Below are 27,394 nucleotides of genomic sequence, written 5' to 3' on the forward strand. Positions count from 1 at the left end.
ACTTAAAGGATCTGCTGCTAACATCTTGGTTCCAGATACCAAAGAACACCTTCAGGGTCTCGTGGAGTCCATCACCAACACGATATTAGACAGGTGGTCATAATGTTAGACCTGACGAGTTGTTTTTACAGTCTAAAGTGTTAATATAAATCGCAGAGCTTTGTGCAGCAAAAATACATACAAAACACAACAAAAGCAATGTTCATGAAAAGAAGTTTTGTTTTTTTTTCATTTAGACTGTACTCACCCACTTAGTAAAGAAGAAAAATCCTAAGTATGGTGACCAAAACAGCAACAATACTAATTACAGTTCAAATCTATTAGTAAAGCTCATTATGAAACGTTTTTTAAGCACATTAAACGCCTCATGGTAACTAAAATGTCTGTTTAGAATATTTTGAATGACAGCGAGATTGAGAAAAATTGCAACACTTTGGCCTTTTTTAAAAATTTCTGGCACTTTTGGTTTCCCATTTAACTGATGTGGGTCAGTCTAGTTATTAAGCAGTTTTTTGGCTGATTGGCTTTGTGCAGTTTCATCCCAAACACATAAATATTATCAGATATTTCAGATGGTGCTCAACAATCCTGTCCAGCGGGGTTATCTGCAGGTGAATAATGGATTAAGTTCAAGCATTTTTTCCTTATAAAATCCCATAGCTGATGCTTAAGGGTGCTGTTGTCAGTACAACTAAAGAAAAGAGCATCTTGTTTATAGAAAATATGTGGATTTAATATGTAAATATGAGTGTAGTTCATTATTTAGCATGCCTTGTTGGACACAGATCTCTTAAAAAGTCAAGTTTTTACATCGACACAGAAAACATTCAGACCCGTTTGGTGATGAGTAGAAATGAAAGATCACTCTCAAAGTTCCAACCAAATGAGATTTTAATATCTACAGAGTCCTGAACACAACATAAAAACACGTGGGAGAAACTACTTTCAGTCGAGGAGAAAAAACACTCCACATTTAGTCAGTAACAACATTCTGGTTTGTGCTGGAGGTCGTCTGTTTGTTTTGAATTATCACTTTTTCTTGATGAGCTGCAAAAAAAAAAAAAAAAAAGAAACCAGAAATCTAGAAAAGGGAAATATTTTCTTCTTTAAAAAAAAAAAAAAAAGAACAAAAGGGAATTATTTCGTTCTTTAAAAAAAAAAGAACAAAACAAATGAAAATGCTTAACGTGAGATTTTCACATACATTATTTTCCAGTCTGCCTTCACTTGTTTGGGCCAGCAGGGGGCGCACAGTGCACAGTTTATGCTCCATAAAACACACCATAGAACTGGAAGTGTACAAACCACCTTCAACATTTTGGAATAAAATAAATGAAGAAGGCTGGAACTTTAAACCATGCTACGTGATGCTTAGTCTAGAGAAAGTTATGTACATTCTAAAAATTCAAGACCTTCGAAGCTACGAACAACATGTTAATTTATACCATGAGACATAAATATGGGCCAAACTGAATCAGACTATGTTGTGAAGTCTTACAACAACAAAAAAAACACGAGCTGAACTCTCATCTGTATGTAAACCAAGTGGACAAAATGAAACCTGCAACTTTAATCTGTGAGATTTTAGTATCTTGCGTGATTCATTTACATAAAACAACAATCCAATCGTCCCAACTGGTAGTCTATGAAAACATAATGTTCGACTCTAGAAACAGAAAATAAACATGCTTTCCACTCGTGAAGTTCTCGTTAGTAACAGCTCAGACTCCTAATGCCCCTTCAGATAAAAAAAAAAAAAAAAGAAGATGCAACACAAAAACATGCTCCAGATAAAACGAGTTAATGGTTGATCTGTTGCTAGACAGCTGGGGAATGTTGAGGAGTGCTAACAGTGAAGACACCAATATATGAACCTCCTGACTTGTCTTTAGGTTTTCTTCTTCTATAAAGTATTTTTGCTGGAAACTCAGAGCGAAGGAGGTTTGGGAGCCATTTTCTTGCACATACATTTAGATCACAGCTTGATTATGCCATTTTTTCCCAGATAAAAATGCCTAAATAATCTATTTTTACATGTACAAACCAGTTCTATCCTCATTTTTAGGACACATATGGTGAGCCCTTTTATAGTTTAATACTGAAGCTACACTGGATTTGTGTTCCAGATGTAGTATTCATTTACATCTAGTGAAAAAGAACATTTCAGGCATCAACAATGGTCATTTTAACATCACTTTTAACATTATATGTGGGGTTTCTCTTCTCAGATATCTATGAATTGCATTCATTTGCGGCTAAATTACAACTAATTCTTATTTTAATTCATTTTTATTTCTCTAACTGTTGTTTTTACTGGTCATAGTGATGTTTATGATATCTGAAATAAAAACTTGTCAAGGTGTGAATTACGACTCGTCAAAATGATGCTGTTGATAGCTGTAATTTTAATTCCACACAGTTAAAACCAGCTAAAAATTTTTAAAACTGGTTACACGCGGGTATTAGGACTTTTGCCTTCACAGATTTATCTTTACGAAACTATAAATTTGCAGGAAAAGGGCATCAAATAAATTAAAAAAAACAAAAAAAAACAAAGCACAAGATGTAAAGCTATTTGCCATTTCAAGATAACGACGTAATTAAGTTGTGATCTGGACAAAATTGACCTGAAACCTTGGTCGATCTGAGTTTACAGCTCAGAAACGCTGTTGACCCATCCTGAATGTGATCTCATTAAAAAAACAACCAAAAAAAAAACAACCTCAAACTTGAAATACAACGGACACATTTTCTTTAAAAAAAAAAAGAAAAAAAAAGAAGTGAAATAAAACAGAAAAGACAACATCAGACAATACTTCTCTGGTATATTGTTATGGTTAAAGTGATAAAAAACTGCTGTGATCGGCGCCTGAAAATCTATTTTTTGTGCAAAAAGACATCAAACTAATAATGCTGGCTGACATGTTGTGCACCTGTGGGAAGCAGAAAAGGCAACGAAATAAAGAGAAAGAAGACAAGAAGAGTAGAAAAAGAAAAGCCAGCATGCAGTAGAAGGGCAAGTGTCACACAGTAAGGCAGCTGAACATCTCGGTTGGCCTCCTGCCCGAAAGCTCCACGTAAAACACTGAGCAGAGATGTTCTCCAAGAAAAATCCATTAACGAGCATTTGGTGTTTTGGCAGTTTCCTTCAGAGGAGGTTTCGTAGGAATAACGGTTTCTCGCTAAGCTAAAAGTGCTTCCAAACGGCCGATCAGAAGAGGAAATTTAAACCCGATCGTCGTGGAACAGGAAATTCTGACAGGGCAGCTGGAGTGTCTCAGAAGTTTCGGTTGAAACAATCTTTAAAACGACTACTTTGAGGCTATGCGAGTGGTAACTTCAAGGTGAACTTCTTTAAAACTGAAGCTCCTCCTGCTCCTTCCTTTCTCATCATCATCAATGTCTACCATCATGCACAGTTTGTCCCGATAACCCAAACATTCAAAAGTTCATACGGCCTCTAAAAACTTCAAGACGACATGCCACAGGGTACGAAACACGAAGGGAAACAACTGAAATCGTCAACTTGAGAGCTAACATAGCTTATAATCAGTCTAAGGCAAAACAAAAACAAAACGAGTAGTGGGTTGGTGGCTTTGGGAGCCTTCTTACTCGGCACTGTGAAGGCCGACGTTGTACTCGTCGGCCTCCGTGGTGGGAAACCCTCAGCACTCCCGGGAAGTCTGAATCCTACGTTGGGATCTAGGGGGGTAATCATCGAGCAGTTTTACACTCTGAAGCTCTCTCCTTTGCCGTCAATGTGGCGCAGACGAAGGTAGACGTCGGTGCCGATGCCCTGCATGGACTGAACAGACAGAGAGCCGCCCAGGTACTCGGCGTAGGCCCGAGACGTGGGCAGGCCGAAACCAAACCTGGAGAAAACAGCAGAAGGCAATGGTGGTACACTGCAGGTAAAACGTGAATCAAAGTTACTAAAACTTAGTCCCTGAGAACATACAATTGTTCAGAAGTCAATTTGCACATTATGAGTGAAACAGGCCATCACATACTGAAGCTTGTCAGGACGCGGTGTGTCTTAAGGCTCATGCCACCACATTTGAGGTCAAAATGGTCTACTCACTAACAATAGTACACTGACAGTCATTAAAAACTTTGAGACCATATTTTTTAACAAAATTTTATTTTGAAGCCCGAAACTGGATTTTCTTCTTATGAATCATTTGTTTAGCACATTGGCATACAGAAACAAAAATCTAAAGTTTCAAGAATGATTTCAAAATAAAGAATTTCTCAAAAGAAAACAGCACCTGCCAAACACAAAGTCACAACAGTCAATACCGAGTATGGCCTCCGTTTGCTTCGATGCAGGCAGCAATCCGTGGGCGCATGCTTTGGACCAGGCTTCTGATTGTGGGTTGGGAACAGCCCATACGCCTGGCTACATCACTGTAGCTCAAACCGGCCTCCACCATACCCAGTGCCCGGAGACGTTGTTCATGTGATAGATGCGGCATGATGCTGTTCACTGGACTAACAATGGTGGCCTTTTTTGGGCCTTTATATAGGCCTTCAAAACCCATTCTCAAATTGTGCAGATACTCACTGAGTATTGCTTCAAGAACCATTGGGAACTTCAAATTTCAATGATTAATCCTGTTTTCCCAGTTAATGAAAAATTGATTTTTAATTTTTTTTATAATTAAAAAATGAATGAAATATCACAATTTCAAGCTCAAATCTGTTTTAATTTTTGAATGCAACAGCAAGCGAGTAGTTCAAAGGCCATCAAAAGTTGAAAGCCTGATGATTTTTTTTCTATTTTTGTGGTTCTAAGGCATAACCTTCTGACACAGACCTGAGCAAATCTGAAAATATGATAAATACAGTCTAATTCTTACCCGTGCATCGGGTTCGACTGGTTCCCACTGTTGGTGATGTTGTCGAAGAGGTTGCTCATGCGGGGGTCCTGGGCGCTCTCCTCGGCCGTGCTGAAGTGGTAGTCCATCACCTTGTCTATTATGTTGTGAGGGATGCCGCCACCACGGTCAGAAATCCTAAATAAACAAAGAAAAAAATAAGTTCTCTGGAGGCTCTGAAACTAAAGTATCGGTAATCCCTCGTTCTTTAACTTGGCCGCTTCACAGACTTAATAAACTTTTAGTTGTCCGACATGTAGGGACATTTTTCATAGGCGGCTCAAGGAACAGAGTCAGATTTGATCAAAACCTTTGAGTTCCAGCCAGAAGTTGCTTGAAGTTGGTAGATTAGTAGAAAAGACTTAAACTAAAAATCCAACACACTGAACCAAGCCAGCTAGGCTGGTTTGTGGAGTTACTCTGGACAAATCTAGGAGTTGTAGCCAGAAGCTGACCAGGAAGCACTGAAGAGGAGAAGTTAAATGATATGTAGGAAATAATATCGGTGCTACGTTGCTTAGCCTGCTGTAAGAAGATCCTCAGACTGATGAAGGGACGCTGAAAACACAATCTGTCAGAGTAACTGACATTTTAGAATCAACTTATATTTTTATAATGCAAATTTAGAACAACTTTCAACTTTACCAATTAAACTGTCTGATCATTAAAACTTTGTAACATTAGGAGATTTGTAGAACAGATAAACTAAGCACCTGGCTAACAAATTATAAATTAAATAGACAAAAAAAAAAAGCATTAGCGGCTACAGCTACCCTCGACTGTGTTAGCACTTGAAAATCCCAGTTTAATGTAAGCATTAGCCTCAAGTAGCTAGCTAAATCAGTCAACCGGCAGACTTCTTTTTCTATATAGCAGTTAAACGGCAAGGAAGCGCGCTTGTTTTATTCACCTTTATGAGCAGCCAGCAAACACACTTAACTTCATTTCAATAAACAGTAAGAGGCTCCACCTTGTGGCACAACCAGGTACTACAGCAAAACTACTGCACATGTTCTGACATGAAATTGATCAGTTAAAAATAAATCAGTAACATGCCTTAATCCTAATCACACTTGTAATCTTACCAGGAATTAATGGCTTGAAATCCAAATAACATCAATGAAACACCCAACGTTTGTCTCTCACCTGATGACAAAATCAATGTCATTATTGGCAATGGTGACGACCACATCGGGCACGTTGTATGGGGTGTCCAGGTGACTTTCCATGGTGGCCCTGAAGAGACAAACATCGAGAATATATGTGAAATACTCAATAAAATGTAGACAAAATGCTAAATTGTGTTCTCATCTATAGTAGGTTAATAAATAACCATTTCATCTGTGGCCTAAGAGTTTTGTTGACACATTTCTTTCCATCCAGTTTGGTCTGAGTGCTGCAGCAGAACGTCTGCTGCTTTTTGGTGCTAAATACTTAAATTATTGCTTTTCTCAGTTGACGAATGATTAACTCAACCAGCTAAATAAAATCACACTGGTGGGTAGTTAAGTTTTCTGAAAACTCTGAGAGGTGTAATTGTAAAAAATAAATGGCACCTGTGAGTCCACTGACCTCCAAGCTAATTAAAATAGCTATCAATGAAACAACTCTTTTCTTAATCACCTCTTGCCTCTGAACTCAAGGAAGGTCTAATTGGGGAAGGTCATTGTTTAAAGCTACTAAAGCAGCTAAATTAGATCAAGTTTCACGAATAATTCATGAGAAACTGATAACAGAGTACAAGAATAATGCCAAGCTCTGCTATGAGCCAACATTAGTCATCACGGTAGCTGTACGGACAAAATGAGTGATTCTAAAACGATGATATGAAGCACAATGGAGCCGTCAGGCTGAGTGATGCTGAGAAAACAACTGGAGATTGATGCTACACTGCAGTTTCCGCCTCCAGACAGTGAGGCAGCAGTTTGGTGTTGGTGGTTAATTCACCTCATGGCGTTCTTGAGGAGCTCCGGCAGGATGTAATCCAGAGGCAGCGGGATGAAGGGGAAGCGAGCTGCGACGTGCCCGTTGATCCTCACCCTGGGAGAATTACCGTACTGGTGCTCACACAGACGTCTGCAGGGACACGAGGAATATCTGTCACTATGCAGACGACTCAACGCTATACAACACACATGCACTGTTGTGTTTCACACCATTTACGGCTGCACGGAAATCCAACTTTGTGATGTCAGTGCAGCTATTTAATGTCATGTTTAACCTTTTAACTGTGTGCTAATGAGCTCCAGGGGACAGAACATTGTCAGTAATCTGTATTTGGTTGATTTTAACCTCCCTTTATTCACTACCAGTATATGTAGAATAATAGTAAGATATTATAGCTGGAGACGAGACTAGAGTATGACTGATTTAGCTGCCTATCGCATGTATATGGGTATCTGCAAATATAGTGTTCTATTTTAAATGAATACTATGCAGAAAAAGAATAAAAGATATGTAACTGCTCAGGACTTGCGCGCGCACACACACAAGATCCAAAAATCCAGCGTTAAGTATAAAATCCAGACTAAACTCACCAAAAAAATAATCTATTATATGTATTTAAATTGCCTAATTATAATTAAAGATGTTACTGCGGCTAGAAGACAAGTTAAGCATTCATCACAGTTTTAACAGATCACACTACATGTGGCTGCAATCTGTCATTTTCTTGACTTTTTAGGCATTTTGTCCCATCAGTAAAGCTATTTAATGTCATGTTTGACCTTTTCATTGTGTGCCAATACACACAAAACACTAATTAAAGCTCAGGGTGATGGAACGGTGCCAGTTTAATCTGTATATGGTTTGTTTTAGCCTCTCTTTGTTCACTCCCAGTATATTTAGAATCGATTGTGAGATATGAAAGCCTATTTTAAAGGAACACTGTGCAGAAAAAGCATAAATTATACGTACAAACTGCTTAGGACTCGCAGTTTGAAACGCCTATTCAGCATAAGTACAAAATCCAGACAAAAACAAAAAGATTCTTTTACTTTTCGATGAATTTCTAACAGTTGACATGTCGTTCCATCGTTAATTTCAGCCAAATCTCAGCTGAACCACTTTATAAAACCTGTCTCCTGTCAAAGTTCATTAGAAATTAACAGCTAGCACTGACCAGATTCTGGTAAAAAAATTAAATAAAAAAAATCTGTGCTTCTTGGTACATCTGTGAAGCCATTAGTGACTTATCAGTGACTAATAGTAACGTGAGAAAAATTAAGGCATTTTTCCGATAAAAATGTCAACAGTAAGATATCTATAGTATGTAGAGTCAGTGATTCATCACAGTTTTAATAACATTTGTACACGTTAATTTCATTTTTTCAACTTTTGTAAAATTATTAATCAAAGAAGTTCATTTCACTTTTATTTTTGGTTCATTTTTTATTATTTATGTATTTACACTGTAACTGTGCAATACTGCAAAAAAACTAAACAAATTAGAATTCTCTCTACTTCTAGTCATGGTTGTTCTGTCTCCATAGAGGTGCAGTAGTTTATTTTGTAGTAAAATCCTTTTCTTTCTTCTTAAAACCTAACTGATCCAAAAACATTCTCTCAACTCCAATTTTTATTAATGAATTAATTGAAATTTTCTGTATTGTTTTTCTCATTTCCTCCATCTCATACACAGCTTCTTTTGCTAAATGTTTAATGTTTAAGCTAGTTTTGTTTTTTTAATCATTATTTGCTGACTATTCGTAATTTTTTTGTCTTGTAAGGTGCTTTTTAACTTTGCTTTTGAGAACTGCTGTATAAATAAAGTTTATTTTTGCTATTATAATAATTTATTATATTTATTTAAATTGTCTAATTGTAAAGCAAAGGACTGGACAATAAAATGTTGACTTGATAATGCTGTTGGATGAAAAGTTAAGAATTTATCATAGTTTTAACGAGAAAATGACACAAACACCTGCACACTAGTCGTGTTGATACAAATAAGTAATCTAATGTTGTTGATTTTGTCGTGTTCGAAAACTATCCACTGCTCCAAACAAAAATGACACAAACGCATCACTTCCTCACTAATTATTAGTTCGCACACAGTAGCAGCTTTGTGTCGACCTCAGTCAAAGTAATTGACCCTGAAGAGGTCATTCGATAAGATTAGAGAAAGTAAACAGCAACGATAGCTGATATCTCACTCACAGCTCCCAACACGTCTGTTCCTGTTTATCAGCTGAACTCTGACTCGCCCATCAGAGAGCTCATACAGGAGCAGAAAGTCACAGAAAGGTGATAAATAAACAAAGCGAACAAACACTCACCTGGCAAAGTCCACCCACTTCTCTATGATCTTTTTGGGAGAGAGGCGTCTGCATATGATCCCGACAAAATCACCCTGAAACAAGGACAGAAACGCCGATATTTTTTTTTTTTTTACTCAAATCAAAGAAAAACATCACATTTAAATTAATCTCAAATCCTTATGACTTTAATTCGTCTCAGACAGCGCTTCCAGCTGTAAATCCTGCCGTTTAACCCTCCTGTTGTCTTCATTTACGGGCACAAAAAATATGGTTTACTTGTCTGAAAAAAATCCAAACATTTAGCAAAAAAATTCCCCAAATCTCTGAAAATTTGCAAAACCTTCAGGAAGAAAATTCCTTAAAAATTTCCCTTAAAAGTTTTATTTTAAAAAAAAAATCCCAAATTTGGCTAGAAAATACTTAAATTAGTGAAAATCTTCCCAAAAAATGTTAAAAATATCTAAAGTGATTACATCTATATCAGCAAAACTTCTAATATTTTCTTTAAGAACATTCATAAAAACAATCAACCAAAATCCAGCGAAATTCGCTGGATTTTGGTTGATTTTTAACATTTCTTTTTTCCACCAAAAATGTTCAAATATTTCCCAAAAATGTTGAAAATATGGACATCAAAAGTTTCACTGTGAGAATGTATATTTTTTCCCCACATTTTCAAACTTTAAAACAGGTCATTTGAACTGCAGGACAACACGAGGGTTAATTAATCAACTCAGGTGATGTTATAATTACAATATCTTAAATTACCGACTACAAAACAGACAATTTATCTGACACTTCCATTATCATTATCATATTGTTCTATGAAATTGCTGAGCCTGAAATGATTTAATTATGTCCTCTTCTACAGATGTTTTCTTCTGATTTGTTTATTGCCGAGAGCCACAGACAAGGTGGAAAAAAAAAAATCAGAGCAGAAGGATGGTTTTGGTCAAACAACAGCATTACGCTGACCCCAAGTTAACCCCATGTTTGGCTAGAAAATGTGAGGACCAACCCTCCACTAACAGGTCACCATATGTCCTCCTGCACCGGACAAACAACACAGTTCAAAGGTGAAAAAAAGCCATCAGAAGCACAGAAACAGTCGAGCGTACGTTTTCTTCGTGGAGGGCGAGGTGGTGCGTGGCCAGCATCCGGATTCCCAGACGAGAGCACAGTGTCGTATCCAAGAAGCTGCGGATGATCGTCTCATCCTGGAACAACGAGAGAAACTGGTTAATGCTTCACGGGCACTTAAAAACTCAAGACAGTAAAACAGTTTTCATCAGCAAAGCAGCCATTAGGAGCACAGAATGAAGTCTGACATCCTTTAAAGTCCTATTCTGGTGGAAAACATGTTTTTTTAACCTAGTTTTTTTTTACACAGTAGAGGATATTTTAAGAACAAAAAAAAAAGCAGCCAACATCATAGCTGTACATGGAAGCCGATGTACTCAATGATAAAAACACAGATCCAGACTTGCAGACGTTACTCAGAACACATCCAAGTAATAAATCCTGTCTTCTAGCAGGGTGAGGTTTATTCTTTGCCAGAGTCAAGTTCAGGTTCTTACATGTAATGCAGAATTTCTAGTAAAGTAGTTTGACAGAGTCTGGGTGAGTCTGAGAAGGGAAAAAAAACAAAACATCTAAATGTGTAATTATAATACAGACCGATGAGCTTTTCAGGGTTCATTTAAAACACTTGAAAGGCATTTAATTATGCTGAAGGCAAATATGAAACAAAAGCAATGACGCAGACACAATTTTGGATTGCTAGCCTAGAATTGCCAGTTGCCAGCACTGCAATGCTAGTTGCTAGTTTAGGAATTCAATACAATTTCAATTCAATTTTATTTTATTTATATAGCGCCAATTAAAGGTCAAATTGTCTCAAGATGCTTTACTGAACTCATATGCCTGAACCGGAATGACAGTTGTTAGCCCTTTAATGCTACTTGCTGGCCCCGGAGTGCTAGTAGCTAGCCTTGGAATGCTTGTGACTAGCTTAGGAATGACAGTTGTTAGCCTATGAAGGCTAGTTGTTAGCCTAAAAAAGCCATTTGCAAGCCTAGGAATTGTAGTTTCTAGGCTAGGAATGCTAATTTATAGCCCCTAATTTATTTATAGAACTTAGGAACTTTGAATGCCAATTGCTAGCACAGGAATGCCATTTGCTAACCTGGAAATGCTAGTGGCCAGCCTAGAAATGCTAATTATGAGACTAGCAGTGCTAGTTGTCAGCCTAGGAAATGGTACTTGTCATCCTCGGATTGCAAGTGGCTACAATGGGAATGCTAGGGGTTAGCCTTGGAATACCAACTATTAGCACTGGAATGGCAGTTGTTATCCAAGGAATGCAAGTGGTTAGCCTGGAAATGCTAGTGATCAGCAATTACGCTAAAGGAAAATATGAAACAAAACCAAAAACAGGCATAAAAAATTCACAGAAGACCACTACCATCAGTGAAGAATTCATTCCCAACATAATCCCAGCCCAACCTGCAGGTACATTCTGTCTTTCTGACCATTAATTACAGAATATTCTCTACCTGGATGTGTCGGCGGGATTCCCTGAAGCCCTGAGCCAGCATGGTCACCACATCTTTGTGGTCGTCCAGCAGCTGCTGCACCAGTTTACAGAAACGAGCCTCCATTTCCTGATCCTTGATCTGTTAGGAGGCAAGAGCACACTTCACGTTAAAAACCTGCAAATCCTGACAAAATGCATTTTCTTACTCTTTATGCAACTTTGTAGTAAATTAAAAATGTAAAATCAAAAAATAAGTGAATGCATAAGTGTTCACCCTATCAAGAAGATACACCTTGGACTACAAACAGCACTGAGCTTGTATGGATAGATCTCAATCAGCCTGAACACCTGGATGTTGTATTTCTACTCCGTTATTCTGTCAGTTTACACGAGGACTGTGATCTTCAAGCAACTTCAAGTGCTCCTCCATGTTTATCCGCTGCACTGAGATTCAGTTCTTTAAATAGAAATGCTATTTTCATTTATTGATCTTTCCTATTGCTTCTATTTTGCATTTTTTCCTGTCACTGTTAAGTTGTTAATAAAACGCTTTAATTCTACAATTTCCACACACTTAGTTCAGTATTAAAGATTTCCTGCAGCTCAAAGGGCATAATCTCTCCTTTTCCTGGGGTCTTTGCCTTCTAATGTTAATATTTGCAGGGAGTGTTTACATTGTTGGATGGTGCCTTCAGAATGATCAAAACAGCAAAGCAGAAGCAACTGGATCAGACCAGTGAGAGGAAGAAAAAAAAAAAAAAAAAATCCATCACACTTGACTTGCACGGCACCATTCATGCAGATTAGTGCAGCTAAAAGGATTTTACAGGTGGCCGACAAGCAGATAATGAGACACTTTAAATGTCAACAGTAAAACAATCTGAGACTAATGCACACAGGAAAGAACGGCGATTATTACATGAGATTTTTAGACATTATAATTCACTGTTAACTTTTATAAAGCAGCTAAGTCCACCTGAGAGTCTCTGAGGTTTTGGCCTGCGATAATTAAAAAGCAATCTGCCAACCCACATCACTGTTCAGAGTTAATAAGGGTCCTCTCTCCTGCTGGTGCTTCGTTCAAATCGGACCATGAAGGGACCGTTTAGTTTAAACCAACCGAACCGGCTGAGTCATCTCTTCTGAAATCCGTTTATACAAGCCGAAGCAGTGATACAGCGCTCCAAAACATACACAGGCTCATACTTTTATACGCACTGTCAGGCGTTTGTTTTACTTAATCTGACGAGTCTGTTTCAGGCGGCACAGAAAACCAGCATCTCAGATCTAAGTGGCAGCACTGACGAGCGCCTGCATTTATACAGAGCAGAACAGAAAACATGTTCAGCAGGTCTGTCTGTACCAGCAGAAGAACAATCTGTCTCCTTTGTCAAGAACTAAAAACGGAAAAGACATTAAATAAAGCGCAAAGTGGGGGGAAAGGCTGTTCACAGTCGCTGTCAAACAGGGAATGACTGGAAAGAACTGACCCACATTCCACACCGAGCTGAACCCACGATGAACCTTGAAACGCAAAACAAGCTGTCAGCAATTTTATGACTGAGCAGCACATTGTTCCACTTGGATCAAAAAATATACACATTCTGCCATATTATCAATATTTAACTTTTTATTCTTCCTTATGCATCTTTTCTGAATTGAATTTTAAATCTCACAATGTGTCATCTCATTTAACCCTCCTGTAGTCTTCATCTACGGGGACCAAAAAATATTGCTTCCTTGTCGGAAAAGAAAAAAAAAATCCAAAAATCAGCAAAAAAAAATTTCCCAAACTTCTGAAAATTTGTAAAACCTTCAGGAAGAAAATTCCAATAATTCCTTAAAATTTTACCTTAAAAGTTTCATTTAAAAAAAAAAACAAAAAAAAAACAAATTTAGCAAGAAAATTCTTGCAAATACTTTCAAAAAAATGAGTAAAAATTTTCAAAAAAAATCCTGAAAATATCTAAAGTGGTTACATATATTTCAGTAAAACATCAAATATTTTCTTTAAGAACATTCACAAAAAAATAAACCAAAATCCAGCTAAATTTGCTGGATTTTGGTTGATTTTTTTTGTGAGTGTTCTTAAGAAACATCTTTAACATTTCCTTTTTCCCACCAAAAAATGTTTAAACATTTAACAAAAATGATAAAAATGTAGACATCAGAAGTTTCACTGTGAAAATATGTATTTTTTCCACATTTTCAAACTGTAAACCGGGTCAATTTTGACCCGCAGGACGACATGAGGGTAAAACTGACACCTAAGCAGCTCATTTATTAGAGTCTTAATTTTAATAACACACGTTTTAACCAATCCTGGAGCTGAAACATGACGCTGCACTTTTAACGCTGTCATTGATGTATTTTATGTCTGTGTGCGACACTCACCTGTGGAAAGTCACTGAGCATGTGGTAGGCTCTGATGTACAGTTCATGCTGTAAGAAAAGAGAAACTATAGTTAGAGCGATTCATCAAACCAGACATGAACTGGCCCCTGATCAGGTCTACTGGCTCCACTGACCCCGACACACATGCATGGGTGGGAGTGAAAAATTTGGTTTTTACTGAACTTTGCGGCCGGGGTCCAGGGGCCGCTGACGAAAAAAAATCATATACTGAAGGTATGAAATGCCTTTTCCTTGTATTTTCTGGGATATACTTACAGTTACTAAAGTTCTTTCCAGTGGTGACTTGTTAGAATGAGTATAAAAAATGTACAACATTCACTGAACTCTCTTCAGTGCCTTTGCTTCTTGCTGAAGAACTGAAAGATGCTTGGCTGGCCAGCCTTTCTTTTCTGCTGCTGGTGTCTGTCTGTTTCACTTTGCTCCTTGTGTGCTTCCTGTTCAGGAAGGCAAACTACAAAATGGTTTGGCTCCCACACCTCTTTGGGCAATGTTCGGCCAAAAATGCACAAGTCTGGATCTTGGCATCAACCAAGGAGTCCACTTTTGACAGAGGACAATGTACTGGAGATGCAGCTGGAAGGGTTGATGTGTGTTTCAGGGCGTCGAGCCTCTCCACATGGACAGTTTCGATACTGTGGCTCGCAATCGACTTCTTCCCATTGTTCCTGCAGGCGATCTTCTTTGAACACAGATTACACCATGCTGCACTCGGTTCTACACATTTTCAAAGCCACATACGGAACGGGCGATCCTTCTTGTCTGTCTCATCAAGCCATTCATTTCTCCACTTATTCTTCTTCAACTCTGCATCGATTTCACGAGCTCTAGTTGTCTCAGTAAGCTGAAGAAACATGTTTGTATCGTATACACACACGTGTGCAAAGCAAAAGATGGCGGCTCATCGCGATTGTAGACTGACCGGAAGTGCCGTAAAATTCTGGAAAGCGGTACATGCATTTACGCATACCTGCCAACTTTTGAAACCTGAAAAGCCTAGTAGCCAGTCCGGGTCCAGGGGCCGCAGGCCCCGGTAGGTCCAGGACAAAGTCCTGGTGGGTGGTTCAGGGGGCGAAGCCCCCCAACACCAAATGATTTTTAGCATTAAATCAACTTAGAATGTGGCTAAGAATCATGTTTCCGTGTTACTTAAACTGTCAATTCATAAATTCTGATGGAAAAGATCAAGGACAAACTTCATAATATATAGCCTTTCAGAATGTTCCTTTAATTTGACAGGTACTAAACTCAAAATATCACAGGCATCCAGACCACATTTTTCAATATTTTGATGACATTTCTCTTGTTGTAGTTGTCTCTTCTTATCAGATGAGTCCAGTCTCAACTCTCAAGCATTATTATTTTCTATGGTGCATCTCTTGGCTTTCTTCGGTTGTTCTTTTGAATGGGACACACTGTGGCACTTGTTACCTGAAGCTGCTCAATTAATTAATTGCCTTTAACTTAAAATCTGTGTTACCGACCCGATTCCGCCGGCCGCCGAACCGCGGTTGGGCAGCCTCGGGTAGCGCTAGCGTTAAAACTTATCTTTAAGTTTTTTATTGTATTTTTATCATCGTGGTGCATTTCGCTCTGCCTCCGTTTTCACGCTCGTGTCTGCAACACACACACACACAGCTGCAGCGCTCCTCCTCACGTCACACACACACTCTCTCATACTCTCTCTCTCACACACACACCGTAACCTGCCTAGGTTAAAGGACAGCAGGCTCGGCCTGCAACAGCTGCATCATACGCATTTTTTTTCGTGTTTTCCATGATGAGAGTGTGTGCATGAAGCGCAGAATAATTGATCTGAAGAATTTAGTGTGTGTTTGGTTTAATTCGAACAGTGTCAATGGTCCACTGTGAAAAAATCCGTATTTTGATTAATAAAACCGTAACCCGGAGTGGGATCACGAAAACCGTAATCATTATGGCAAAACCGGAGTAGTTGGCAGGTATGATTTACGTATGTCGCAAAACGAAAGTTATCGAGTCGCACATCATATACGTTTTGAAGTGGAGTGTTAAAAAAAAAAAAAAAAAGTACATTTGGTTTTACGGAAATTCCGTAAAATTACGGCAATCTCCCATCCATGCACATGTGGCTTACGTTATGGAACATTTCATAAAGCCTCTATAGGATTACCATGAGTTACACAACCACTTCCCTAGAAAATCTGCTTTGTTTTTCCAGTTAAATTAATGTTTAAATGACTGAAACATTTCAAAATGTCGCTCAGAACCTGATTGTGTAACAATACAAAAACAGAATCTGCTCTCAAAATTATTTCGCTTTTGATCAAAGAGCAAATTCTGCAACTAAATCCATCCCGACCTACATTATGGCACACAAAGGAGCCTCGCTTTATGCAATCGGCACAGAGGAGGTCCAAAAAGGAGGGAATCTGGGTGAAAGTTCATCAGCTACGAGACATGAGAAACATGTAATCAGTCAAAGAGCCTGCAGGGGAAAGTAGGCCGAGACAGAACACCAGAAACACGATGCAGGCTGCAGCAGAATCTGATACGTTAGAAAAACTAGTTTTCTTTTCAGATTGACGGTTTGTGAACCTCGTGTCACTGTAACCTCTGTACAAGTGAGCTTGAAGGAATTTTGTTTGTCCCGAGCGGCATCTGAAGAACTTGACTGCAACGTGGCTGTAAGAATAACATCCCGTTGCTAAATCACAGACTGGGCTGAGGACGTTCTTCAATGGAATGAACTTCTGAAGAAACAATTATGACAAATGCAGAAAGTAGGAACAAGGGCAGAAAAAATAATTTAGTCCACAAGAATTCTGATTGGAATGATCCATTAGTTTGCCAACATCAGCCTGTCACAGATACACTGGTATCAGCATACAGAGACCATAAAGAGTATTCACCTCTCTGGGAAGTTTTATTCTCAGTATCAGTGGGCTTTTGTGACCAGAATTGACAATAAAAGATTCTTTAATGTCAAACTAAAAACAGATTTCAACAAGATAATGTCAATTAATTAAAAAGATAAAATGTAAAATCTAAGATAAGTCACTATTCAGTAGATGCACCTTTTGGCTACATACCAGCCATGAGTCAACATGAACAGGTCTCAATCAGCCTGGTACATCTAGACTCTGCAATTTACCTCATTCTACTTTGTAAAACCGCTCTCAAGCTTTTCAAGTCCAGCCACTAATTCTCAGTTGAATTGAGGTCTGGGCTCTGATTCAAACACTCCATAACTTTCACCCTGCCGTCTTTAAACCATTTTTGAGTAACACAGTATGGCAGTATGCTTCGTTTTATCATCTTGCTGGAAAACAAATCTTCTCCCAAGTCTCAGTTTTCTTCATCAGGTGGTCCTCCAGGATTTCTCTACACTTTGCTGCATTTATTTTACACTCTAACTTTCCAAGCCTTCCAGGAACTGCTGCTTAGAAACATCCCCACGTCATGATGCTGCCACCACCGTGCTTCACGTCATGATGCTGCCACCACCATGCTTCACGTCATGATGCTACCACCACCATGCTTCACGTCATGATGCTACCACCACCAGTAAGGAAAGGTTTGTCCAACAAGGCGTCTAATCTCAAACCAAAGATCCTTCTCCCAGTTAACTTCAAAGCCTCCCTTATGTCTTCTGGGGAACTGTATTTTAAATTTAATGCGTTTTTTTCCTTTTGCATTCTTTGCCATTCTCATATATTATTTTAGACATTTGCTAGTAAGTTCTTCAGCGGAGTCACAGGTGTCTTGGTGGCCTCCCGCACTAGGTTTTTGCTCAGTTTTTAAAGAACGCCTGCTTCCAAGAGGGGTGTATACTTTTATTAGACAGCATTCTACAAGCTGTCTAATAATGTTTAAACTATCTTTGACAGAACCTAATACATTTGTTTGTTTAGCAGATCAGCTCCATTGTTTACAACAGCACTGTCTGCAGCACATGTAGTAGAGCACACGGTGGAGCGGAGTCATGTTCTAACTAGTTCATTGATATTGGCATAAAAAAAACACATCAACTCTGCTGTAGACCATGCATGACTTGAATAAAAGCATTGACAGATTAAAGGAAAAACCAACATAAAGTGAGCTAGTAAGGTGTTGGGCATTGACGGTTTCCACTAAAGGTTTGTGATTTCAGATGTTTGCTGCTCTTTATAGATTTTGCTTAACAGTGAAATGTCACATCAAGCCAAACCAAATACAGAATACTGAAAGCTGCCAGTTCAAACACACAAGTGCTGACAAATCAGGCTGCAACCAATGAGTCTGCAGCGACTCTGGTGTTCTGTATTTCTAATAACTGGTATAAACTATTAGCAGGTTGCTAATACATTGTCATGTAGTTTAACACAACAAGTATATAAATATAATAATAATGGTTACATTTATTATACATTTATAGCACTTTTCAAGACACCCAAAGCGCTTTACAATGAATCCATTATTCATTCACTCACACATTCTCACTCTGGTGGTGGTAAGCTACATTTGTAGCCACAGCTGCCCTGGGGCAGACTGACGGAAGCATGGCTGCCAATCCACACCTACGGCCCCTCCGACCACCACCACCAACATTCACACGCATTCATACACCAGTGTGAGAGCACTGGAGGCAAGGTGGGTTAAGTGTCTTGCCCAAGGACACAACAGCACACAACAGCACATGACTAGGTCAGAGCGGGAATCGAACTGCCGACCCTTCGATCACTGGACGACCCGCTCTACCACCTGGGCCACAGCCGCCCATATCCCTCTCCAAATCTCCCTCTCCATTCATGGCAAGCTCTTAAAGACAAGCCGCGAGTACAGTCTGCAATTTGGACTAACTCAATGTCTTGTCTTAAGCCACTGTAGACACCAACCTGCTCTACTTCCTAAATCAAATTATCCTCCAACATGGGAACGGCAGAAATTACCAATAACTGTATGAAAGCACCTTAAGTCTCTGAAACCTCTAAAAGGTGTGTGGTCTTAAAAAAAAAAAAAACTAAACCACCAAAATAAAACCATTTATCAGTCAGAAACTGGAAAAACAGGAAGAATTGAGAGTCTACTTGAACTATACATCTCTACCATGCCGCTACAACTGGAAAACTGAAGCAAACCTAAGCTTAGAATTTAGATTTTTGCTTAAAAATCACTTTTCCTACATGTCTCATTGAATGATTTGCAAAAAGTTTGTAGTAACTACATTCTGTAAAAAACTACAATTCTGCACTTGCAGACCTGCCAACCCTGGCGAAATATTTTGAGTACCACTTAATGTCACACGCAAACACACACACAGCTCACGTCGATAGGGAAAAAAACTCTCGGTGCTTATTTCCCCGATATGACATCGTATTTTCAACGTGAAAGTAACGTTATTAGCAGTACATACAGACAGATGGAGGGAGGCAGAGGACAGGAAGAGTGGGCCAAACAAGGGTTCGGCAGACTCGTTATTCTCCGCTACTCTATGATGATTGGTTGAAATTGCACCACTACACTGCTGCATCGTGTCGTCAGGCATGAGTATTGCACATCAACATTTCTAACAGCACTCACAGATGTCTGCAGCTTTTTGAGTAGTTTAATGAGGCGGAGCATACCAGCGTATTTTGATGTCAAATTGCGTACCTGCTACGCAAAATGCATACAGGTTGGCAGGTCTGCACTTGTCTGTGCAGTTTTAAAGCTATCAGTTGTTTAGCTGTGAGCAGTCAGGCGACGAGAGAAAAAAAATAAAAAATAAAAAAATCAGGAACTTTTCTGGTGAACTGGGCAGATCTGCAGACTGTGTTTACGCAGAACAGATGGGAGACGAGTACCAAAACAAAAAACACTTGGAAACGCTGCTCAAGTTTCTACATAAAAAAATCCTCTCTGAGCTCCCTCTACTCCTAGCTGTTTCCACAGAGGTGCAGGACTTTCTATTGAGCCCTCAGCTTGGGGGTTGAGAGGGTTACGGGAGCGTTTCCGTCCTTTCATTCAGTCATAACTCCCCTGTGCCATGGCCTAGTTGTCACCTTCTTATTATAGACTCTGATGTAATGCTGGCTTCATGTATAGCTCCGTATGCAGAGGCCACATGGCGTCCTGAGAATGCGCTCTTACCACTTGCAGGATGGTTGGGCTGCAGCCGATGATGAAGGGCAAACTGCGGAAGCCCTTGATGCGATGGGCGATCCGCACAGGCAGCTCCTTGTGAGATACTTGGCACTTGCTCTGAGATCACACACAGCAAACAGCGGCGAGTCAAACGAGCAGCTTCTTATCGAACGTACACTCAGCAGTCCTCTGAGATAGTTACCAGGATGTGGTGTCCATCCGGAGACTTCCCAGAATACAGCAGGGTTGCTAAGGTCAGTCGCACCGAGGCCTAAGAAGACAAAAAAAAAAAAAAACCCCACGTTAATCTACTGCAAAACACTTTAAAACTATTCAACTACAAAAAAACATCTTCATTTATTTCATACTAGTGCTTCAACACACCTGACTTTAACCCTCACACCATAAAGTACCTTTATTTCTATTAAACCCACCATTAAACTAATATTAACCCAACACAATGAAGAAAAAATGGTTAATTTGACAAAAGAAGTCAACATTTTTTAAAAGTTACATATTAATACAAGCGTATCTTAAATAAACACTGTATAATTTGCTTTTTTGTTTTAAATAGGAGATGGTAAACAACTTTACAAAATTGGACCACATTTTTGACGGCATGCTGTGGTTAAAAATAAATAATATAGAAACATTTTCAACACATCTACAGTGTGAAATAAACTCATGTCAACACATAAATTACAAAACTGCACCACACAACAACAAAGTTTATCACTGAGGTCATTTAGAATAAGTATTAGCATTAAAGAACGTGTTTTCAACAATAATTCATGTAAATATTCTTAGATTGGCATTCTTAGTATGCCGTTTGTCTTATTTATTACTGTTAATATAGTGTGTATGTCTCATCTCTTAATTTATAGTTGTGTTTTCTTGCTTTTCTCACTGTCACTTTGTCAAAATATCCCCTTGTGGGACTAATAAAGGACATTCTGTTCTAGTCTATTCTATGAAATGCCCCATTTAGTAAGCACAGTGTCACACTCAAAACTCTATATTAAATTTTTTTTTAAAGGATTTGCATCGATATATGACACCAAAAAAGAAAGGTCAGTCTGTGTATCATAGCCAGGTAGTATTAACAACAGTACAGAACTTTAAAAATCCAGCAAAAATGACTAATATCCATTTAAAGGCCACCAGAGGTTGTACAGAAACAGATTTTTGCATGCAGGATTCGGCCTGGCTCAGCAGAAGGAGGTTATTATTGGTCGTGTGTTAAACCTGGAATGTTCCTCCAACTGAAGCTAATGAATAACTGTGGAGTGACAGGATTAAATTAAACATTCACTTTGACTGTTACACCTACATGATGATTACATGAGAACACGCAAAAAGACTCCAGCAGAGGTCATCTTAGAAACGTCAGCGTGAATATCCTCCAAAAAACTGTACAACCCGTTAAATATGTCTTTAAATTAAAATCCAGTCAGTGATTATTGGTCCAGCTGATTATCAGTTCCAATACTGAGCCTTTTTCCAATTACCAGTATTGTTCTTGTTAATTGTTCCTGATTGCGCTACTTTATCCAGTTCACAGCTTTATCTGACTGGTTCAAATAACAGCTGATCAAGACCAGAACTTCAACAATTAATCAAACATCGGATTAGTTGTCAACTGCTAAGTCAATCACCAACTATTTTGATCAGTTTCAGTATTCTTAAAATAAAAATAACTAAAAATTCACAGTTTCCTGCTTCTGAAATTTGATTATTCTATGGTTTAGTTCCCTAGAAGGAGCAAACTTCATTTCTTTAGGTTGTGGACAAAACAAGGCCTTAGAGGATGCCGTCTTTGTGAAACACAACGAACACAAGACCAAACAGCTAACTGATTAAAATAATCAACAGATTTATCAACACTGAAAATAACTTGCAGACTAGCTAGAGGATAAAGTGTAAAACAGAATTAAAGGAAGGCCTTTTAAGGTCTTGTGTCTAAATCCTGACACAAAATCCATTTTCACTGCACATGTAACAATGGCATGAAAAAGTATTTCCCCCCTACAGAAAATCTTCTAGTTTTACATATTTATCACACTTGAGTGTTCCAGATCATCAAACTAATATTCATTATTATTGAATATTAGACAGAGATAATTCCATAAAACACGAAATGTAGTATTTAAAAGTAATTGCCCCCCTGAACCTAATAACTGGTTTGACAGAAACAACTGCAGTTAAATGTTTGTTCCAGCTGTGATCAGTCTTTTACATCACCACGGAGGAATTCTGGTCCACTCTTCTCTGCAGAATAGTTCTAATTCTGTTGTTTTAGATCATGAACTGATCTTTTAACATCTCACATTTTGATTTGGTCACTCCAGAACCTTCATTTAGTTCTTTTTGAGCCACTCAGAGAGGGACTTGGTTGGCATCTTTGGGTCTTTGTCTTGCTGCATAAATCAATTAGTGTTGAGGCGTTTCGATTCCATGAATTGGATGGTGGAATTCTCCAATAGATTTTTCTGAATAGAGAGCAGAATTCATGGCTGCCATCAGTGATGACAAGTCATCCAGGTCCCTCCAAATAGACCCATGCCTTCCAGAAACCTTTTCTCCTTTGACTCATCAGGCCCAACAGGATGCCATCCTAAAAGTCTTGGAGCTCATCCAGATATGTTTTTGCAAACAGAAGATGAACTGTTATGTTCTTTTTGGTCGGCAATTGTCGTACAGGTCCTCCATCCATCACACTACCTCCACCATGTTTCACTGCTAAGTTCTATGTTGAATTTATCTGCTAGAATATGGAGTTGTATTGAATTAAAAGACACCTTTCGAGTGTTTCCAAATTTTTGAGGCCCTTTAAGGTCTTGTAGCAGACTTTGACTCAGCCACTGCAGAACCTTCATTTAGTTATTTTTGAGCCACTCAGGGGTGTACAGGTTCCATTTAGTGACGTTTAGATTCAACAAGCCTGGCTGCAATCATATGTGAGCGTGGATGGTGAAACTGAACTCAGCTGACAAGTGAATTTGGCCATTTGGTAGATTGGAGCTAAGGGGGCAATTACTTTTTCACATTGGCCAAGATGGGCTGGACAGCATTTTACCTTCAATAAATGAACTCATCTAAAAACTGCATTTTGTGTTTTCTTGGGTTGTCTTTGTCTTACAGTAAAATTAGTTTGATGAAACATTATAGGTGAAGATATCTGAAGGGGGCAATTACTTTTTCACACAGGCCAAAGTGGACTGGACAGCTAAATAAAATCATCTAAAAACTGCACTTCTTTGTCTCACATTAAAATGAGTTTAATGATCTGAAACATTCATGCTCTGACAAGTATGGTAAACTAGAAGATTTCCGTTGGGGGCAAATACTTTTTCACTGTATATTGGTTCCAGATATTGGTTATCAGTATCCTCGATCGCTAATAATGGGTGTCAGGCCTGATCAAACCATACTGGTTGACCCCTGATCAATAACGGCAGGGATTATTTTAGGTGTTACATGTGTGTAAACACTTCACTTGGACATCTCATCAACACACAATCTGTATTTGGAAAAATAAAAGTGCGTTGCGTAAATATGTGCAGCTCGACTGGACCGGTCAGACCACATTTAAAGTCGCTTTGCTTCACTTTGGGATCAGATGTGACGTTAGCAGCTGGTGTAAATGAGCCAGATCAGGCGCGCCAACATCAAACAGTCATTAAAAATGTGTGTTTACCCTGATAGGACACCGAGAAAAGGTTTGCACAAGTACAGGGAAGCAGAAGTACGTCTGCATGCACAAAGCGGAGAATGTACATTTGACCTAATTCTCCACAGTTGATGGAAATGCACACATTAATCTGTCCGGTTTGTGCCTTTAATCAACCTGCGGACCCTTTTCTACCCCCCTGGAGCTGGGGAAACACTGCACCGGATTAATGTGTGACCACGAATCACAAGACGACGAATTCAGCTGAGTACAATCTGAACATTGGTGTTCTTGTAGATCAGTTACACTTCACCCATCTGCATCAAAGTTACTGCGTTGGCACGTTTTGAGGATTTCTACCAATTCCAGTGTAATGATGATAACTGGATTCGTCATGCGTGTAGCAACAGGGCCTTGTTTTATTTCTATATTTTATACGCAGCTGCAGATTCCTTCCTCATTTCACTATGAAGAAATCATTTGTTTTGTTCCAGTGAAATAGATATGGCAAAAAAAAACAAACATTTGTCAAGCATATGATTAAAAAAAATCTGCAGCAACAGGGGTACTGTGTGACCAGTTTTTAGTGAATTTGTAAATCTGTGTGCACATTGTAATTGCACATTTGATTTTAGTTTTTCTTTTTTTAACATTGACTTTGAAAAACTTCTATGTATGACATGTTAAACTCGCTTGCTAATCAGTAAAAGTTGCTCGAACATTGTAGCAGCATTAATATAAATACATATTTGTGCAATACAGAAATCAGCACACTTTTAGGGCTTCAAGTTTCTCTACAAATCTATTTCCAACAAGCAAAACATTTGCATAACTAGCCCCGCTGACTCCACAGTAACTGGGTCAGCTGCACCTCCATCGATGAAACTTAAAACTCCGCTGTGGTTGCTCAATCTTCACAGCTACAGCAACAAGTTAAATGCTCAATATCAGTTCCACGAAACAGCTGCTGTTGTCGAGTTTGTGTGAAAATCTGAGGAGATGGCAAAACATGATGTTCTGCTGCGTTCACATTCCCAGTAGCAGCAGCGGCAGTAGTAGTAGTAGTAATAGTAGGAGGAGTGGTTGTAGCAGTGAAATGAGAGGATAACTGGTTTGGCAGGATTAGAATATTAAAGATATTCATTGTAACTGTACGCAGAGTTGTTAAGAATATACTGTATTAAATTAAAATAAATAAAAGTGGCTTCCTGCGTCTTTTTGTTAGAGCTTCCATTTTGTTAACAAAGACATGAGATACAATTAGACACATCTTAGCTTTCTTAGTGTTGTGGGAAATAATCAGATTTTTATCCTTTAAGGCAGCTACATAAATTAATTTATCAATTAATAGTTCTGGAAGCTTATAAATGGCCGTTTAAGTACAACGGAGAGGCATTATCTGGCCACTTTGCGTCCCTAAACGCAGCACAGCCCGGGCTAACGGTTAGCTGTCAGGCTACAGGCTACAGCTAGCTTCCTCCGCAACCGACCTTCCGGCGCCCGAAACCCCACAGCAGAAGTTTACCTTCTCCGCGGAAACGTCGATGGCGGACTGTTTGTAAAACGACGTGACAGTCTTGGAGCGCTCCCGGGCCAGCTCCGAGAAGCCCTGCATCGAGGACGTGGAGCGAAATCTGCGGCTCTCTGCGGAGGTTGACAGCGGCGGCAGTGTTTTGGTCGCCGGGGCCAGCAGGAGGCTGCCGAGCCTCGGCCTGGCCCTGCCGGTGACACCGCTCAGCATCTCCGCCGCGATACCCGCCAGTCCCGGACGCATTGAGACGAAGCTGCGATGAGCAAACAGCGGCTGTCGGTTCCGAGCTAAACAGCAGTCTGCGGCTGCTACGGGCCATCAGGGTCGCGACGTCCTGGTACACAAAGGCACGTCTTTGGATACAGTAAGCGGTGCAGCGGGGCTCCGTACTTATTGGCCAGCGGGAGGAGAACCGGAGCCAATCAGCCATCCAGAGGCGGAGCCGCTGCTCGGTACTGGCCCGGTGTGGTGCCGAGACGTGATCCACCGCACTGTATATTAGTCAATCAATAAAACTAGATTAAAAATAAAAACAATTTAAAATAAAATGAAATAAAAATATAACAATTCTATTTTTATTTCAGTTTTTAATTAATATTTCTAAATATCATTTTATTGTTTCATTAATGTTGTACCAGGCATAACAGTAGTAAAAATAAATAAGTAAAATAAATTAAAGTGTAAAAGAGAATAAAATAAACAATCAAATAAAGTTAAAAGATAGAAAATAATAAAATACTTAAACTATAAGAATGATAAAAATAAAATACCCTAAAGTTATTTACATTTTTATTGAAATATATTTTTTAATTTTTATAGACAAGTTAATTCCCTATCTATCTACAATTATATTTTATCTAACATTTTTATCAAATTTTGTTAATTGATTATTGTTGTACCATCCAGAGGATAACTTCAAGGCAAAAAAACAACAAATTAAAAATAATAAATAAAAAAATAATAGAAGAAATAATAGTAAATGAGTAAAATAAATACACGAATAAGTCAACCAAGGGTAAAAGAAAGTAAAATGAACAATGAAATAAAAAATTGAAAACAATAAAATGCTAAAAAAAAAAGTGTTCACAATAAAATATAAAAAACAATTAACCCTAAGATTAATTCCCCATCTCTCCACAATTATATTTTTATTTCAATTTTTATTGATATATATATTTTTAATTTTTGTAGATGGATCTGTCCAAAGTTATATTTTTTATATTATTTTTTGTATTTAAGACACATTAGGAAGAGGCGTATGTATAAAATAAAGCTGAAACAATGCAATGCTTGTTTGCTTGAGCTTGCCATTGTAAGGATGTTTTGTTTTTTTAATAATAATTTAGTGATTCTGACAAAACAAGCATTATAATTTCCCAAATCGAGAAAGGAACCGACAGATTAAACTGAAAATGCAGAAATTATTAGTTGCAAATGTCGTATAAAAGCAGGAAAAAGAACTGAAATTTCTTTTGCAGGATCACAATGTTCTATTGTTAGATACAAAAACAGATGTTCACCTTTATTTGAAACAGTTTCCAGGCTCAAAAATTAGGCCAAATGCCTCAAGGATGAAGTCTAATAACGGTTTAAACGTTTGCTGTTAATTCTCGTCACTAAAAGTAAACATCCTGGTAATTAGTCTCTTTAATTATTTATAGCAGCACCTGAGGTATCCTCTCACAAGTCTCCAGATGGTTGTTTTACAGAAGCAAGACACAGTTTGACACACTGACATGGAATGAATAAAATATGGAAGTAAAATCTTGACAAGAAACAGCAGAAATGACAGGAAATTCATCCATCCATCAATAGTGATCATAAAAAAGCACAACAACAAGCAGAAAAAAAGGTAATACATCACCGTCCTAATATATCCATCAGTACCCTGTATTTTTGATAAATATAACCATTTTTTAATGCTCTGGTCTATTTAAGCATATGTAATGTTGGATAAAGTGAGTAAAAGAGCAGCTTTTAGAGAAATAAATTCAAGATGCGACTGAAATGTGATTTCTATGGAAA

General features: G+C 38.5%; 1 protein-coding gene across 1 annotated transcript; it reads right to left on the reverse strand.

The window, feature by feature from the left end:
- Nucleotides 1–873: 873 nt before the first annotated feature.
- Nucleotides 874–25,639, reverse strand: bckdk (branched chain ketoacid dehydrogenase kinase). The gene is made up of 11 exons (XM_022217352.2): nt 25,364–25,639; nt 20,371–20,439; nt 20,175–20,285; nt 14,067–14,114; nt 11,692–11,811; nt 10,255–10,353; nt 9,155–9,228; nt 6,825–6,953; nt 6,024–6,113; nt 4,860–5,015; nt 874–3,872 (listed from the first exon to the last, which is right to left on the reverse strand). The coding sequence occupies exons 1-11, from the start codon at nt 25,610–25,612 to the stop codon at nt 3,728–3,730; spliced, it is 1,290 nt and encodes a 429-aa protein (XP_022073044.2). The 5' UTR covers nt 25,613–25,639; the 3' UTR covers nt 874–3,727.
- Nucleotides 25,640–27,394: the final 1,755 nt, after the last annotated feature.

This window comes from Acanthochromis polyacanthus, chromosome 17, assembly GCF_021347895.1.
Source record: "Acanthochromis polyacanthus isolate Apoly-LR-REF ecotype Palm Island chromosome 17, KAUST_Apoly_ChrSc, whole genome shotgun sequence".
In the NCBI taxonomy this organism is placed as follows: Eukaryota; Metazoa; Chordata; class Actinopteri; family Pomacentridae; genus Acanthochromis; species Acanthochromis polyacanthus.

What these genes read in the sequence shown, in the direction of transcription:
- bckdk (XM_022217352.2), bottom strand. Translation starts at nt 25,612, where the DNA reads ATGCGTCCGGGACTGGCGGGTATCGCGGCGGAGATGCTGAGCGGTGTC. An exon ending in GCCCAACCATCCTGCAAGTG is followed by an intron (nt 14,115 to 20,174) that starts GTAAGAGCGCAT and finishes CTTTTCTTACAG; the next exon opens with CATGAACTGTACATCAGAGC. An exon ending in CAGTCGAACCCGATGCACGG is followed by an intron (nt 3,873 to 4,859) that starts GTAAGAATTAGA and finishes TGTTTTCTCCAG; the next exon opens with GTTTGGTTTCGGCCTGCCCA.